Consider the following 16,168-nt stretch of genomic DNA (forward strand, 5'->3'; position numbering starts at 1 on the left):
CTAGGCTCCATCTCCATCAGTGTGCTGTGCCCTTCACTCTCTCTCTCTGGGGTCTCCTTTTCATCCAGGGCCAGACCGACCTGCTGACACACGCCAAGGCTGAAGTCCAGGACAACATGAAGCAGGTCCACGATGCTGCCCTGACCGGAAACCTCACCAAGGAGAGCCTAGGCGTGAGGAGAGTTCGCTCCCAAACGCGACGAGGTCAGGATGAGAAGCCCATCCTGAGTGCAAGCGGACCCTCGGCGTAGAAAGCGCGTGACCAAATCAACACTGCAGCTGCTGTGACAAACGCTCCTTAGAGGTGCATCCAACCCTTTAGTCCGCCCCAGCGGGACCCCCTCGTGATACTGTACAACGGAAAGCAGTGTTTCTAAGAAGGAACTATGGAGTCGATGAATGTAAATCTTTAGCCACCGGCCACCAATCTGTCGAAAGAGCTGCAGACGTACTGTATTAATGTACTGTATTAAAATGTAAATACATCAGAAGAGTATTAACCGCTCCGTGTGTGCAACGCTCCCGGAGTTCGGCACGTGTCCCGCAGAGGGAGGACTAATCGATTTCTATCGCAGTCTGATGACGAGATCTTGAGCCATGACATGCTAACAGTCGTTGCCATTCAGCGGTAGCAGCTTGTGCGTCAATAAGCTGTTATCCAGCAATATCAAGTTTGAGCCCATAGTGTATGTCACTGTACACGTCGTCCATTTCCATGTGTAGTTCCTGTGTCTTTCCACAACCCTCCATTCTGCCTTTTAAATATTGTTACTTACAGCAGTCTATATTTTTCTATTTTCCTGAAGCTAATGAAACCACTGTTACGTGCCATAGTGATCAAACTGCCCCACAGCTGTGCGTGCATCTGCCTCTAGGGAACAAGAACCGTTTTGCTGAATGTGCTTGATTTGGGTGCAAACGCTACACAGCATTTTACCATCAGCCATCATTTAGCTGTAAAGAATATTTTACATCCATCATCTGTCCTGGATGAAAACATTTCAGACAAATATCAGTGCAGTAGATGCAGCTTGACTCGGTTTTGCTGTTAAAGATTCCCACTCCTCCATATGGAATAAACTAGTTTTAAATGACTGATGCTTATGTTTCTGTTATTCCTCCAGACGTAAGCATGGCATAAATTCAGGGATATCGAATTTGCTTTAGCCTGGATCAAACCCACATCTGCAAAATGATGAGCATGGTACCAGGTCTGGCCCACAGCAGTGAAGCGGTCCAGAGCATGGCATTAAATGTCAACATGAGCCTGTTAGAAGCCTGACTGTTTATTATCATGGTCCCCAGAAGATGTATCCCATTTGTCTGATAGAGCTACAGTGTGTTATATAACCCTTGCCAGGACCAATGCAGTCGACTTCAACAGCTTAGCAATAAATTCTCCTTTATGAAGGTAATATGTTTTTCATTGATTTAACTTTATGGCTCTTTTGGAAGATGCACATTAGTTTACAGCGTTATGCATTTTTAAGATGTGATTTTATCTTTCTGTTTGACCCACTTAATGTAACAGTTTTATACTTACACTCCAAATTTGACCTGCAAAAAAAAAAAAAGAATCAGGGTTCACATCAGTGCCACAAAGGCAAAAACATTTTTCCAGACAAAGAAACATTTAGATGCAGCAAGAGCTCTGTAGTTTTATTTGTCTAGAGTTAATTACGCTGAATGAGCAGACATTCGTTCCGTGCGCGCTAGTTTACACTGTTTCCATGGGAAGAGAACAGAAGAACTACACAGTAATGTGACAAATTAAAACGTGTCAATTCACCACATTAAAATGTCCACATTGGAATCAGGTTTTAAAATGTAAGGGAAAAAAACAGACTTACTCCATAATTTAATCCTTTTATCCAGCAAACTATAAATCTAAGGATTAAAAGTGTTTTTATTAAAAAAAAAAAAAAAAAAGCTAACAAAAACAATAAGATCTTCGAGTCAGGTTTTGTTTGGTTGAGAGACGACTAATGGTCAGAGGCACTGCTTTAGGAGGGGGAGAAAGCCGCCCTTCACAACTGACAGGACAGGCTTCCTTCTGAGTATCAGAGGACAGCGTCCTCTGTAAGGACACAGTGAGACAGACACAGGGCACAGTCAGAGGTATGGCCACATCTCCACATATAGAATAAGTGCAGTATCAAAGTCCAAAAGACTACGGTCGGCTCACAGGGAGAGGTAAATTGCAGTTTAAGGTCCAGCTCAGAGCATATATGTCGTGATGGGGGATGCAGTTAAAAGGTGCCCACTTTCTGCAGAACAGGGCACTACAGTAAAATGAGTGACAGAACCCAACAAAATGAGGAGACAGGCATTAGATAGACAGCTTACAGCATCAGCTGAGACAGGACTAAAGTGGCACAGATGACAGTTAAAAGAGACAGGAGAAGGTACCTGTGACTGGAATGGTCACAGTCCACGTGTGCAATTGTTTAGCCAACAGCAAATCAGCTGATACTCCACCGCAAACTGCAGATTCGCCAGCCTGATCCAAAGTCAGTTTCCTCCTATCACACCCTCTGAGCAGGATATGATGCAGGTATGAGAGGAGGAGGAGTGGGGGTGGGGGGGGTTGCTTGTTCACAGGTCATTTGGGTTGACGATGGTGAAATCAGAGTCCTTGCTGTGGGTGGAGCCCTCGTCCGGGCTGGAGGAGCCCGACGTCGTGGCGGCCATCAGGGGGTCGTGGAAGCTCCCGGCGGCGCCCTCGGGCTCCATCCTCACCAAGCCGCGGCCCCGGCGGACGGGCGGGGTGCACGCGGCGGCGGCTCGGCCGCCGCCCGCCCCCCCCTCCGCCGCCTGCAAGTCCTCATCCTGGGACACGAGGATGTAGTCGTCCCAGTTCTTGCCCTCCGAGCCGAGGGAATACGGCACCTGCACGAAATGATGAACCAAGGCTGTGTAACTATGGTTGGCTCCTCACTTTAAACTCAGCTGATTAAATGCTACAGAATTTTTGACTCAATATTTTCATTGAGTAGTTGTGTTCACTGTGCAGAATCATTCTAGGCTGGATCCTGGGGGAACAGATTTAGTGTCACATGGTGTCATAATTTGTTGATGGAAATGACCAGATTTGGAGACACTGAACAAAGGATCAAAAGTTCATGCAGTCAAACTGAAAACTAATCCTGTGGTAAACTGTTAATGCTGATAACGCTGCTGGCAGCTACAAACCTGTTGCTCAGGTGGGGTCATCGGCTGCTCCTCCTCTTCCTTCTCGTCTGCGCTCCCACCCCCGTCCATGTCGGCGTCACGACTCCGCCTGCTGCCGGACGGCGGCTGGTGGTTTCCGTGGCGACCGACAGCGCTCCGAGCCGTCTCCGCAGCTGCTGTGGAGGTGTAGTGATCATCGGCGATGGTGATCTCCTCGTTCTCGGCCTCCAGCTGGCTTTGGTTAAAGCGCAGTGCTCCCTTCAGGATGTCTTTGATCTGAGAGGGAGAAGGTAACAGAAAGGACGAATATTAGGAGAGTAGAGTTAAAGATGATGTGGAAAAACTCTCCTGTGCATTCAGCCTGCATGCTGGAGCTAACCTGTTTGAGTCCAGCCAGTGACACAAGCACCTCGTCCTCCTTTTCCAGGTGTTCTTGGAGAATCACCTCCTGGATCTTACCTATAAATAGCAGTCGCATATTCCTTTTTTAGACACTGACACACAACAGATATTGTACCAAGCGCTCTGAGAAAACAACTGAAGTAACATTTAGACTGTGAAAAGTTAACAAGAGTAACATGCACTCACAGATGTGCATGTTCATCATCTTGGCACAGTACTTGCTCATGGCCTCCAAGTCATTGATTTGACCCTGTAGGAAAGAGATCTGGCCTTCCAGGTCTTCCTCCTGTTGATAACGCCATCATAAAGAGAGTATGGAAAATATTTATTGTGCTTCGCCCTTTCTGTAAACAAAAGGTTGCAATGCTCACCATCTCTTTCTTGCCCATGGTCTTGCTGTGGGACCGAGAGCGAGTGATATTGAAGAAAGATTCCTTCCTGGTGGCAGAGAGCGGTGGAGATGAAGTGCTGACATCACTGCCTCTGGAGGGAGGAAGCGGTGGGGAGGCAGAGCACTGGCCCCGCCCACCAGTGAGGCTGTCTATGCTGGGAGAGGAACTGACTGTCCTGGAGCTTTGTCCTGAGAAACAAACAGGAAGCACAAGACAAAATATGCTTTATATTTTACGACCTATTGATAAACATGAGTAGTTCTACCTACTAGCTTTAACAAAGCACAGATATTCAGTTGAAGGCATGGGAAAAAGTCAGTGAATGGACCTTGACTGAAGAATTTGATTAAACTGCTGTTGAAAGTTGTTCTAAGTAGGAGCACAATCATTTTCACATCAAGTCCATGAGAAAAAAAGAGATGAGCATTCAAAGAATTTGACACCTAGGGTGACATAATCTACAAAAATATATTTCAATTCAATTTGCCTTTTAATTACTGTATGCACTGTAAGACCTGCTGATTAAAAGGTCCCACCCACAGAGCAGCAGCAGGCGTTCTGATTGGCCAGCTGTTATGTTGATGTCAGAGTCACATGTAGAGGAAGACCAATCAGAACGCCTGCTGCTGCTCTACAGCAAAGCTCATTAAATCATTATTTAAATGCAAATTTAGGTAGTCAATTTAGAACTGCATTTCATTTATTAGAGTATTAGTTGACTGCATTTAAAAACTATAGGTCAGTCATTTTTATATAATTTAATCTTTGTTTCTTTGTATTTACAATGAATTGCAGAGGAACTAGCAAACGCATTGTAAACAACATTTACTGTGCAGCCACTGTGATTTAAAAACAAGATGCACAAATAAGCTGTTGAGCACATGCCGACTGCAGGTAATCACAGCACACCCATGACGCTCATGTGTATAACTTCTGTGGCGAGTTGTGAGCGCCCTCTGCTGGCCAAAGCTCTCCATTACATGCTATGAACTCGAACTGCGCTCACGACCTCAGCAGCAGGAACAGCAGGCCAAACACTAAACGACATACAGCAGTGGTGCCGACATGGCCACGTGTAAGGGTGGTATACAAGCAGGCGCCATGGCAGCTGTTACCTTGTGTGTCAGTGTGAGTCTGGGCTGGAAGAGACACCTCAGACACTCCACCTGAAACTACATCTAACAAATAGAGTAGAATCAAAGCTGATGTTGCAACAACCACACAAACCATGGGTTTATTTTTAGATACTCAGATGATCTGTACATGCAAATAATACACCAGTTATACAAATGCCAAGAAACCAAAACCACTTAGTATCTGTCAGGAAGAACACGGTCCTGAAATGTCAAGCCATCGCCGCGTTGTCTCTCACCTTTGCTGAGGTGCACAGGCATGCTCTCGGACTTTAACAGGCGGTGGGGCTGGTTCTGTGCGTGGCCCGCTGTCTGACTCGACGGGGGCTCGGCCAGCGGGTGAGCCGGGGCGGGGGCCGGGACAGAGGCGGGCGAGGTGGACGAGGAGGAGGAAGAGGAGGAGTGTACCTCGGTGTTGATGGGCGAGACGCCGCCAGAGCCCCCCGACATGGCCGGCGCAATGAGTTTCCTACCGAAGTTGAGCAGGCTGTTGGAGACCTTGTTGATGTTGAGGGGGGCGGCTTTGGCACCGGAATTAGAACTACAAACACAAAGCATAAAGTGTACAGACGGACTGATGGGCCTGGATTTTAGTTTGGTTGCTGGTGGGGGCAATAACATAACTGTGGCCTTTAGCTTATAACCTTAAATGCTTAATGAGGAGCGTTACCGTGTCTTGTTCATCAGATCTGCTCCCCTGGTTTTGTAGTAATCCAGGTTCTGCTGGAACTGGTAGTTTACGGGTCGCGGATTGTTCTGCAACAACAGTTTTTGTCAGCACACGTACAGTACAGGTAAAAAAAGAAATGCCCCATGTGTGCGTGATAAACAAGTCAAGCTACAGTAACTTCTGCCTCCATGTACATAAACAAGTGAACCGGGTGCGTTGATGCGTCTGAGTCAGACCAGCCCCAGGTGTAGCTCTGATGTGGACGGAATGGGACGTGCTTAAACACCTGGGGGGAGGGGGGGGGCACTGTCACGTCAGATCAGGCTCTTTCCTGAAATCTCATCAGAGGAGAGTAGTGAACGGGAGGGGGGTGAGTTGTGTTTGGGTCAGTGAATTTTTATTTACTTATGATGACTGTAAAATAAACATACTGGAGATGACAAAGGTCATACTTCACTCAAGACACACAACAATGACTGATTTACATGTAGCGCTAAAGACAAGAACGTGGCCCTCTGTTGTTTGTTTGTGTGTCCAGGACACACTTTTAAATCCCTTAGATATTTGGTGAGTTTGTAGTGGCTTCTATGAAACAGTTATTTAATGTTCAGACCTAAATACTGCTAATGCACCCAAAACAATGCAATAGGTGTCTGTGATGTCATGTTTCACTTGTTTATGGGCGCGTTTTCTCCCAAACATCTGTGCTTCATGTACTTACTGTGAGTTCTTTGAAACCACTAATATACTTTACAATCATATATGAGGAACTGAAACATTTGCTGATCTGCCTCATCCCTAAACACACTTCTGGTTTGTGTTGTTTGTGTTCTTCAACTCTTAGATAATGAAAGAAATCATGTTGCTATTATGTAATTAATGACTAAATAAGCATAGATTGTTTAAGAGGATCTATATATTTCACACGGTGCAACACTGCTACAGTTCCCTGATCAGTGAGGCATAGTTGAGGAGGATATAGCACCACATCAAGCCTCAGGGGACTTCAAATATAAAGAAGCAAAGCAGAGCACCTGAACCAGAACCATGGTTGCTTACTTTGGGGTCTCTGAGGAACAGAGCCTTCTGCAGAAGAGAGTTGATGTCACCTATCGGAGGGTAGTGCATTAAGAGGCCCAGGCAGGTCTGGAAGTTACTAGCAATGACTACAACAGACACAAAGCAAATACAGCATTAGTCACACTCAGTGAGCACTGATTACCATCCTCGCCTGCATCTCTCAGTTGGTTTAAAGCATTAAAGCTTAGACCAGTCACACATTTTGCAGCTACAACTGAAAATGAAACCTTAAGCACTGGGTGTCTTGCTCTGTATCAGTGTTTTTTCTTTCCTTGGCATATGTTGAATAGCAGCAAAGAGATGTGAACAGAGAAGTGAATATTTTCAGCGTATCCTGCCTCCTGCATGGCAGCAGGTCTGCTGTCTATTTAGGGAATATGACTCCATCTGATTAAATGAGGTAGAGTAAATCACATTCTTGCCGTTAAGTGTTTTTATGAAAGCCCATGCTACAAAGACAACACACGCGGTTATTGGATTACATCAGTAATGAATGGACATACGAGCATCTCGGATGTAGAGCAGCATGGCCACAAAGATGTAGTCCACCAGGTCCAGAGTGACGCTGTCAGCAAACAGAGCGTCCCACACCACCAGCAAGTCCTGGAGCGGAAACTCGCGTCCGAACAGCAGACGCACCCACCGGCTGCAGGACACAGAGACAGATATGGTAATATTATTTGTTCGGTGGTTGAGGGTCCAAAAAAAACAAAACAAAAAAAAAACAAAAAAAAAAAAACATCACGTGTAGATACTGACATGCCATAGATTTGTGGAGCGATCTCCAGCCGGTTGAGGTGCATGTGCAGTTCCACGTCGTGCTTCTTCACCATCTGGTCCTGGATGCGGTTGACTTTGGTCACTATGGCAACAGATGGCCCCGCGTCCTGAGGCCTAGCGAACGGGATGCTGGTCAGCATCTCTTCCTTACCCTGAAGGAGTGGATCATTATATAATCAGCATAACATTATATGAACATCGGCGAGCAGCATCTGTGGCCATCTGATAAAAATTCTCCACATATGCTAAAGAGGATTACATTTATTAAGGAGGGCATGCAAATGTCTTGCTTGAACAAAAGTTATTTTGTGCAAGTTTCTGCTGTTTGGATATGTGAAAACTCAACGTAAAGATTTCAGTGGAACTAAATCCCATTTTTAATGGTCTCAACTTTATGAAACAATCATTCATACACTTCATGGATCAGTAGGATGATGGAAGCTCAATGTTCATCCCAATACTGCTACTGTAGTAAAGCCTTAGAATAATTAAAATGCACAGTGGCCTTTATGGTGAATGAGTCCCAGGAAACATTTGTCACAAATGTCACATCTGATCAGTTATAATTATTGCAGTCAGTAATTATTGTTTTTGCTTGTAATTACACTAACTTGATCTGATGAGCGAAAACTCAGACAGTTGCCGTAATAATAAATGGCACCTGCTGTTACCATGGGAACCATAGGTGTGTTTTTAAAAAAAAAAAAAAACACAGCAGGGATCTTATGGATTACAATTTAAGGTATAAATGTTTATGATGGTGCAAAAAGCAAAAGCTTGTTGCAGCGATCGGTAATTCTGATACAAGTAAAACAGGTCTTCACGTCAAACTGACCTTCCTCACTTCCCTCTCGTAGCAGGAGAACCACGGTTCTGCCGTCTCCATCAGCTGTGAGAACATGGCACTGTGGATAGAAGTGCATGCATGTGTTGAGGGGAAAGAGATGGAGATGCAATACAAGACAATAAAAAAAAGAATCATAACGAGAGAGCTGGAGATGGAACTTTAAAAGGGTATAAAATGTTTAATAGTGAGGAGGCAGGACGGGAACAAGAAATGATTGGGAGTGCACTCACTAGGCATCGTGTTCAAGGTACGCTGGGTTCAACAGACACTTCATCTCCTCACTGTGGGAAGAGAAATAGCTGTTTTAGCTTCAGGCTACATGTAAGCCACTGAGGCAGGGGCAGGCCGGCTGATATTTATGGCTACTAAAGTGCAAACAATTCACAGCTATGAGGAACTGACCTGGGGCTGGCAGTTTCGCTGGCATGCTGGAAGGCCTGATGGTCACAATGCAGGACAAACACAATGGGAGCCAGCAACTCATGCATCCCCTACAGTCAGAGACAGACAGAGACAGAGGTTTAAAGAGCGTGGGATGCAAGGGGGCAAGGGGGAGAGAGAGAATATGGTTCATTTATGGTCAGTCCTAGTTTAATAGTGATGCACGAGATTTCTAATCTAGGATGACAGATTTAATTTAGACATTGTTAGCCACTGCCTGGCCACATGTCACTTCTAGTTTGCAAAAAACAAGCTGTACTAGCTGTCTGTTTATTCGCTGGCACCTGTTACAGACAGTGAGACACTGATAATGATTAAGTTACAAAGGTATTTTGCTCTATTGTCTGAGCTCACTGGACACACACACACACACACACACACACACACACACACACACACACACACACACACACACACACACACACACACACACACACACACACACACACACACACACACACACACACACACACACACACACACACACACACACACACACACACACACACACACACACACACACACACACACACACACACACACACACACACACACACACACACACACACACCAGCCTTGAGGTCAATCATACCTGTTTATATAGTAACTGCTCGTTTTCTCTGGCATAACAGAAAAGAATGTCCGTCAGCTTGGTTCTCACATCATCGTCCTGGAAGTAATGTATCTCTGGGAACCTGGTGCAAATGTGGAAAGAAAGCCCAACAAACAGACGTTTACGCCGTGCTGATGGATTAGGGCAATGAGAAAAAAGCAGATACTGACGTCCTCAACACGTCCTGTTTGATCATCCCCTTCAGTTCTTTATCCTGGAAGAACTTATTCCACAGGCTCTGGAAATAATAATAATAAAAACATTGACAGAAATAATTTTTTTAAAATATTTTTCACCTAAATATGATGGTCAACATGTTTGTTATACACAAAAAACTATATTACATTTCAAATGCATTTTAAATGATATTTCAATAATATAATGGAAATGGGACTGACCATTACACACACACAGACACAAACTCACCCCCTCATCCTGGGAAAGCGGGTTGTTAACCACTAGGTCCTGTTGTCCTGCAGCCTTGCGAGGGTTGGTGATGTGCTGAGACACAGAACAAACCATCATTCACATTATCCTGAGATTAATGACCATGTTACATGTCCGTTTCCTTAACTACAGTAATGGTGGGTACCATCTCTTTGATCTTCTCATACTGGGCCCGCAGCTCCTTGGTCTTGTTGATCCACTGTCCCTTGTCTTCTGGAAGAGCCTCAAGGTACAGCTGACGGACACAGAGTACATGTTTCATGAATGCCCCAAAACCTAGATCTCATATTGAATTTTGTAATGTACTATGAAGCAGAACTCATCCTGGTACGTTTATTAGCACTCATATCACATGCACACCTGTGATACGGTTCCATTAGCAGCCATAACTCTGCTCCAGTGTGTTCTTGACTTGACTGGCTGTGGTCAAAGAGTTCTTTGTCTCAGACAGACCTCTGATCATGTGGACTCTTGTGTTTTCTAGTAGCAGCTACCTCAGGACCACCTCCAGGCCTTTTCTTTGCTTCATAATGTATAAACCGAACTGTAACTTACTATTTCAAGACTAAGCTCTAAGATGCCTCCTGTACTGTATGTTGCCAGAAATGCTGGTTTTTCTGAGGCAGGGAAACTGCCAAAGCCCCTCTAATCAAACTCGATAGGACTCCTTAATTCGCTTGGCAGTTACCTTCCAGCAAACGCTCCGAAAGCGGCTGCTTCTCAGTCGACCGTTGATGCCCGCCTGCCGGATCCTCGCCAGGTAATTACTGTTGAGGAACAAGTCGTCCCATTCTTTCCTGCACGGGGGGGGGGGGGGGGGGAGGCAGAGGACAAGGAGATTTATGAGCTTCTCAACCCAAATTGGGAACACGATTCTGCGCAATGTGTCATCCAGCAGTAAACTGGGATGCTGGAGGGGATGCTGGGCCAAGAGTGTGTCGTGCACTCCCCGGGAAACACAAAGCCTCACCTGTACGAGAGGAAGGTCGACTGAGAGCAACCGCTGCTGTCAAGGGATCCTACTATTAAAACAGAGAGGCACATGTAAAGCAACCAGCGATAAGGAGTGAAAGCACAAATCAATCACAAGAGCCGTGAACGAAAACACAACCTTCGCCAGCAACTCCACTCCAAACCCAGCTTTCTTTTTTATTGCTTCTTCATGACCATGTTATTTTTGGGCCTTTGTTTTTAAGTTATGCAAGAGACAGGGACGGCAGAAACTACTCATCTTGCTCTTTATTGGCAGTAATAAGTCTAATTTGGCCTGCAGGTGAGCGTGTATTCAAGTCAGAGAGCTGTCTATCAAAATTAGGTACAGGAGTGGATCAGTCCACTGGGACCCTTGGCATAAATATTCATCAGTTCCACTAAACGCCAACACCCATCATCCCCCTCTCACGTGTAGGCAGAAAGGCACAAAATCAGCCTCGGCCTGGGGGTGTCGCAAGCCTGACTCACACCACATTTCTTCACACTATTGTGTCTTCATATCAACCTGTCTTGACTGACTCCTACACTCCCATTTCCAGTTTTGACAGAGCCGCTGATGAACGTTGACCTACTGCTGTGGTTTTTGTTGAAATTGTTTAGCGGATCGAATCCGGTCTCCTGCTGCTCGTCCGTCTGGAGAGGGTGGCGGGTCTCAAAATTGGGGTGCTGCATGACCACGACCCAGCTGGACCTGGCCAAAGACACAGAACAGGCAAGAAATAAACTAAAAAAGGGTCTTAGTTAAGTGTGTTACGTCATGGCTCAACATCGTCCCAATGACAAAGCCTTGATTTCCAATAAAATTACTCATGTCTACTGATTGTGAGACTGATCTTTGATCAGAGGACCTGCTGAGAGGTACCGTTTCTTTGAACGAACGCCGGTCTGGCTGATACAGTAAGAGTAAATAAGAGCTCTCTTAATCAGCGTTATCTACCTGCTGCCGCCTACAGTACTTACTGTCACAGCCTTGTGATTCTCCTCAACCAAGACTCACAAAGAATGATGATTCTGCAACGAGAAGGAAGAATAATCAAACATCTGAAAAGGTCACAAATCATAGATCTCATAGTTAAGATGTTATGAAACTCCAAAGAAAAATTCAAATTTAAATTTGAATTAATTATTTAATTAATTTTTAGCACTGCAAGACAAAAGGTGGCATTTAGGAAAACCTTAAAAAGTGGAAAAATTCTCCTTGCCGCCACGCTTCTGACGGAAGTTTCACTTTCTCAGAGACGTGCCACAATCTAGGTTAACCAATTCCTCCGTTCCTTATCCGGCTTGGGATTATCCCATGTTTATGAATATGGTTAGCCTAATACGCAGGCCTACACAGCGGCGAGCTTCCATACAGTGACACGCTTTCCTTTGCTTTATTAATTGTGGAAGTGACAAAACAAAGGCATGTCCTAAACCTATTAACCATATGAATGGAGCGCCGCTCAATAAACGAGCTGCACAAGCCATCGAAATAGAAATTATTTTATGCATAATGTATGTGCCTGTTTTCTTAGGAAACATCTGTTCTCCTCCAAGACTAATGCTCCCCTTCACTCAGTAGGGGTTTTTCCTCCCCTCCTTCATAAAAGGGATTTTATCCTACTTAATTATCGTAACTAATCCACAACTATAGGGAAAACAGAGGAACGTTCTCAAAAGATGTCTCCAATAATAGCCTGTCTTCTAAATTTTACTTTAAAAGGTTGGCATAAAAGAGTTAAACTCTCCTGAGCAGCCACAAATATAACTGTAGTCACCTCATGCAGGATGATATTATCACTATCTGACTGTAATTTGCTTTGCACAGATTGTTAAATTGTATTTTGAGGAATATTTTCCCTACAGGCTTGTAAACACACCCAGCACTTTGTCCCCTCCTTCCACAAATAAAAAGAGGGCCCTTCCACAACTTTGTAAAGAAGCCTTCAAAGACCCCTCACTGCAAGGCTGCACTTTGAGGAGGCATGTGTGCGCGAGCGAGAGACGATGTAGCTGAAAGGCTTGAGGCCTCTGCACGCTGGCACCGTCTTGCCTGAAGCGAGTCTTCTCTTTCCTTCCCTCAGCCCAACGTCAAGCGGCACTCCTAACTTTACCAAACTAATAATCAAGGCAAATTAGCTTCTGCATAATTCATTCCGCAGCACCTGGAGACACCTCAATAATTCAAAACACGGATCTTTCATGAAATAATCAAATCAATACATAATGAAATGCATAAATAAATCAACATACAAATAACACTGAGTCCATCTGTTCCGAGAGAGAAGTTCTGTTCCTGGGACTTACGACGACAAGCAACACACGAAGCTCAATCCATAACTTTCTAATAACATGCCGTAAATTAACATTTTGACACTGGAACGTGTTCTTTCTTTAAAAAGTTTTGAATTGTTGTCAGTCAGGCAGCCTCCTCTATTCAGTGTAAAGTGTTATTGCCCTTACATTGAAGAAAAACTCTATCCTATCTACAGTGAGACATGTTGGCATTAAAAGGTGAAGCGCTAGACATATAATAATACTCAGTAACAGCACACCATCAGAATAAAAGTGAGGTTCATGCAATAAGCTACGTAAACCAAGAAGTCATTCAGCCTTTAGACATGAATCTAAACTGGAGCTTCTTCGTACAGCGCAGTGGGTCACATCAGCTCTGTCCTCACGGGAAGAAATGAAGAAAATACAACACTGACACTACACTATATCACTCTCAGTGAACTACAGAGAAGGCTCAGTTGTGTTTAAGGGTTAGTTTGTTGAATCCAACACAGGGTGCCTTTATTCTGAAGGAAAACATTCAATGCAAGGAGGAAAACACTGCCCAATGTCAGAAACCTCTGTCTCGTTCAGTGCTAATGGCTGAAACATGACTGAAACGTGGCTTGCGGTTGACTGGACAAAACAAATAAATCTTAACTGATTTACAGCAGCATCTTGATCTTAAAGCAAATAAAAGTCTGGAATGGGCCAAGCCTCACAGCACAGTGGGTGTGAAACCAGCATTTAAGAGATCTAATGATTACAGCTATAAAGGCACCTAAGAACAGTAATTACCTCAAAAGGACCTGCTGGAGAACATTAGCCTAAAAAGTCCCAGCATTCTTGTTCATTGCCTTTTCATTTAATACATGCTACATTTAAATAAAGCATATAAAAGCTCCACTTACAGATACCTGAGTGAATTACAAATGTGCACGCATCATTTCTCTTACAATAAAAAAAACAAACAATCTCAACACAGATGAAGATGATCCTTCAGAAAAAGATTCAAGGGCCGTCACTGAGAGCAGCTGTCACTGACGGCTCCGGTCACAGCGGCAGAGTGCAGCAAGACAGCCCAGCTAAACAAACTCACATGTCTCTACTCCAGCACAGCAAGAGCCCGGCAGGCTTCACGGTCACATGCCCTGCAAGAGGCTGAGAACATGCTTGGGACGCTAATCTTGGAAAAACACAGTCCATTTGCCCTGTACTGAGAGAATTAGTTACCAAATACTTGCCAGTCGTCTGAAAACCATTCTGAAAAAACAGGGAAGAAACATAGAAACACAGATTCAAGTGCTAACAATTCACTCTTGTGCAACTGGAGGCGAGGGGTGGGAAGCAGCTTTATTTTAACCTGTCACATGCCGAAAAGGCTGTGAAAAGACCTACAATGCACGACGAACGAGGAAGATGAGCTTAACATTCAGGAACTGATTCTGAAGTCAAGTACACATTATGAATTCCCCCACCGCTGACATGTTTCCTCTGACTGTCAATGCTGTGTGTGTGCAGCAAAGTTAACGCAGTGGGGCTGCGTTATTGACTGTTTACAAGGAGGCACAGTGAAGAAGTAAAACACAGTAAGAGTCCATGTGAATGATGCTGGTTCAGAATCACACACCCACAGATCAGTAGTACTGCAGAACACAGGCAAATCAACCATATTTTGATTTACGTGCCCTACTCTGCGCAGATTCGTCCTACATTTCCACGGTTCTTACCAAGCAGCATTCCCAACAAACGAGTTTAAGAAGCTTTTTTAAACTAGTCAGTGTTCAAATACTTTAGCCTGTAAAACTGCATGTATTTAAACAAAGACGTCAATTGATTTCTGTGCCCATGATCTAAGTGCAACGAATGTGATGAAACAGAAATTTAGATAAATGAGGAATGAAGCGTCAAACACTTGACACGTCCCTGCCATGCTGCGTTTACGTGCAGTCAGTTGTTCCCTGAACGCGTTACCAAGTCTGATGAGACGGGCTAGAAAGCAGCTTGAAGGCGCGCGTAACATTAGAGTTCACAGACCAGAACTCACAGTAAACAACAACAGCGAGGCTCCACGGACGGGGAGGAAGAGCGAAACGCCAAACTGCAGCTAAGCTAACTTGCACCTCGTGCCAACAAAAACGCAAAAACAGCCCGAACCAGCGCAATAAACCTACAATATTATGCGACAGGTGTCACTGCTCAGTGAATGCGACATGTAACGACGGGAAGCAGGGAACGTAGTGTGACGTTAGCGTGGTTGTTAGCAAGTCGCAACCGAGTCAGTGCACGGGCCTGTCCGCACTTTCGACACACAGCTGCGGCGCAGGCAGCAGGTACCGTCGCACAGCGCGCGCGCGCTCACACACACATGCGGGTTGAAAAAACGTGACCACGAGCGTAAAACAGAGCATGGCGACATCTCGGTGCGGCTCAGATACCTGGTCAGGTCACGCAGGACTCCTCATTCTGCCGTACGCTGTCTGCCGATTTGTAAACAGTAGCGAGTCAGGCGGATGTGCTGAAGACCAGCTGACTCGTCACGTGACCGAGGAGCTGAGGCCGGGGACGCGCTCGATGACGCGCTTGTCTGCAGGTGGTAGAAGGTAGTAGCTAATGCTGTAAAATGCATGATTTCCCTCTGATTTGTAATAGAGTAAAAATAAAAGCAACCTGGAAAGTAAAACACCAAAAAAGTAGGTGAGTACATAAAAGTATACGTTCTTTCTGTTATTGAAGAAGCAACATATTTTCTGGTACAAATGTTAGATTCCGATTTTTTTTTAGAAAAGACAGAAAGGAAGAGCTGTAAAAAGCGTCTTGTAAGATGCTTATAGTGCAGTATACAGTCGACCACAAGCACAGAGGAGGAATTAAACACATCATGAATAAGCAAGAACACTGGAGCAGCTCCGCAACATGAAGGTTAATTAAGACAGTTTTATG

General features: G+C 44.8%; 2 protein-coding genes across 5 annotated transcripts in view; one reads left to right on the top strand and one right to left on the bottom strand.

Moving 5' to 3' along the window:
* Nucleotides 1-1,946, top strand: part of LOC114865723 (inactive phospholipase C-like protein 2) — a 17,977-nt gene extending 16,031 nt beyond the window's left edge. For both annotated transcript variants that reach the window (XM_029167084.3, XM_029167085.2), the window contains one exon: nucleotides 69-1,946. In XM_029167084.3, the coding sequence (XP_029022917.1) occupies nucleotides 69-251 (183 nt within the window). In that variant the 3' untranslated portion in view covers nucleotides 252-1,946. The remainder of the gene's footprint in view (nucleotides 1-68) is intronic.
* tbc1d5 (TBC1 domain family, member 5) lies at nucleotides 1,639-15,788 on the bottom strand. Of its 3 annotated transcripts, none has more exons than XM_029167119.3 (23): nucleotides 15,664-15,788; nucleotides 11,930-11,980; nucleotides 11,542-11,660; nucleotides 10,947-10,998; nucleotides 10,665-10,773; nucleotides 10,122-10,211; nucleotides 9,956-10,030; nucleotides 9,700-9,767; nucleotides 9,509-9,611; nucleotides 8,878-8,966; nucleotides 8,706-8,756; nucleotides 8,464-8,533; nucleotides 7,608-7,780; nucleotides 7,352-7,494; nucleotides 6,828-6,934; nucleotides 5,769-5,854; nucleotides 5,338-5,639; nucleotides 5,081-5,143; nucleotides 3,945-4,153; nucleotides 3,760-3,859; nucleotides 3,551-3,630; nucleotides 3,193-3,447; nucleotides 1,639-2,889 (listed from the first exon to the last, which is right to left on the bottom strand). In XM_029167119.3, the coding sequence occupies exons 3-23, from the start codon at nucleotides 11,639-11,641 to the stop codon at nucleotides 2,596-2,598; spliced, it is 2,619 nt and encodes an 872-aa protein (XP_029022952.1). In that variant the 5' UTR covers nucleotides 11,642-11,660; nucleotides 11,930-11,980; nucleotides 15,664-15,788; the 3' UTR covers nucleotides 1,639-2,595. The 3 variants fall into 3 exon arrangements, with proteins under 3 accessions (XP_029022952.1, XP_029022953.1, XP_029022954.1); XM_029167120.3 differs by lacking the exon at nucleotides 15,664-15,788 and adding an exon at nucleotides 14,325-15,474; XM_029167121.3 differs by lacking the exon at nucleotides 5,081-5,143.
* Nucleotides 15,789-16,168: the final 380 nt, after the last annotated feature.

Source organism: Betta splendens, chromosome 11 (genome assembly GCF_900634795.4).
Source record: "Betta splendens chromosome 11, fBetSpl5.4, whole genome shotgun sequence".
Classification (NCBI taxonomy): Eukaryota; Metazoa; Chordata; class Actinopteri; order Anabantiformes; family Osphronemidae; genus Betta; species Betta splendens.

What these genes read in the sequence shown, in the direction of transcription:
- tbc1d5 (XM_029167119.3), bottom strand. Translation starts at nt 11,641, where the DNA reads ATGCAGCACCCCAATTTTGAGACCCGCCACCCTCTCCAGACGGACGAG. An exon ending in CGCTTTCCCAGGATGAGGGG is followed by an intron (nt 9,768 to 9,955) that starts GTGAGTTTGTGT and finishes TATTATTTCCAG; the next exon opens with AGCCTGTGGAATAAGTTCTT. An exon ending in AGCAGTTACTATATAAACAG is followed by an intron (nt 8,967 to 9,508) that starts GTATGATTGACC and finishes CTCTGACTGTAG; the next exon opens with GGGATGCATGAGTTGCTGGC.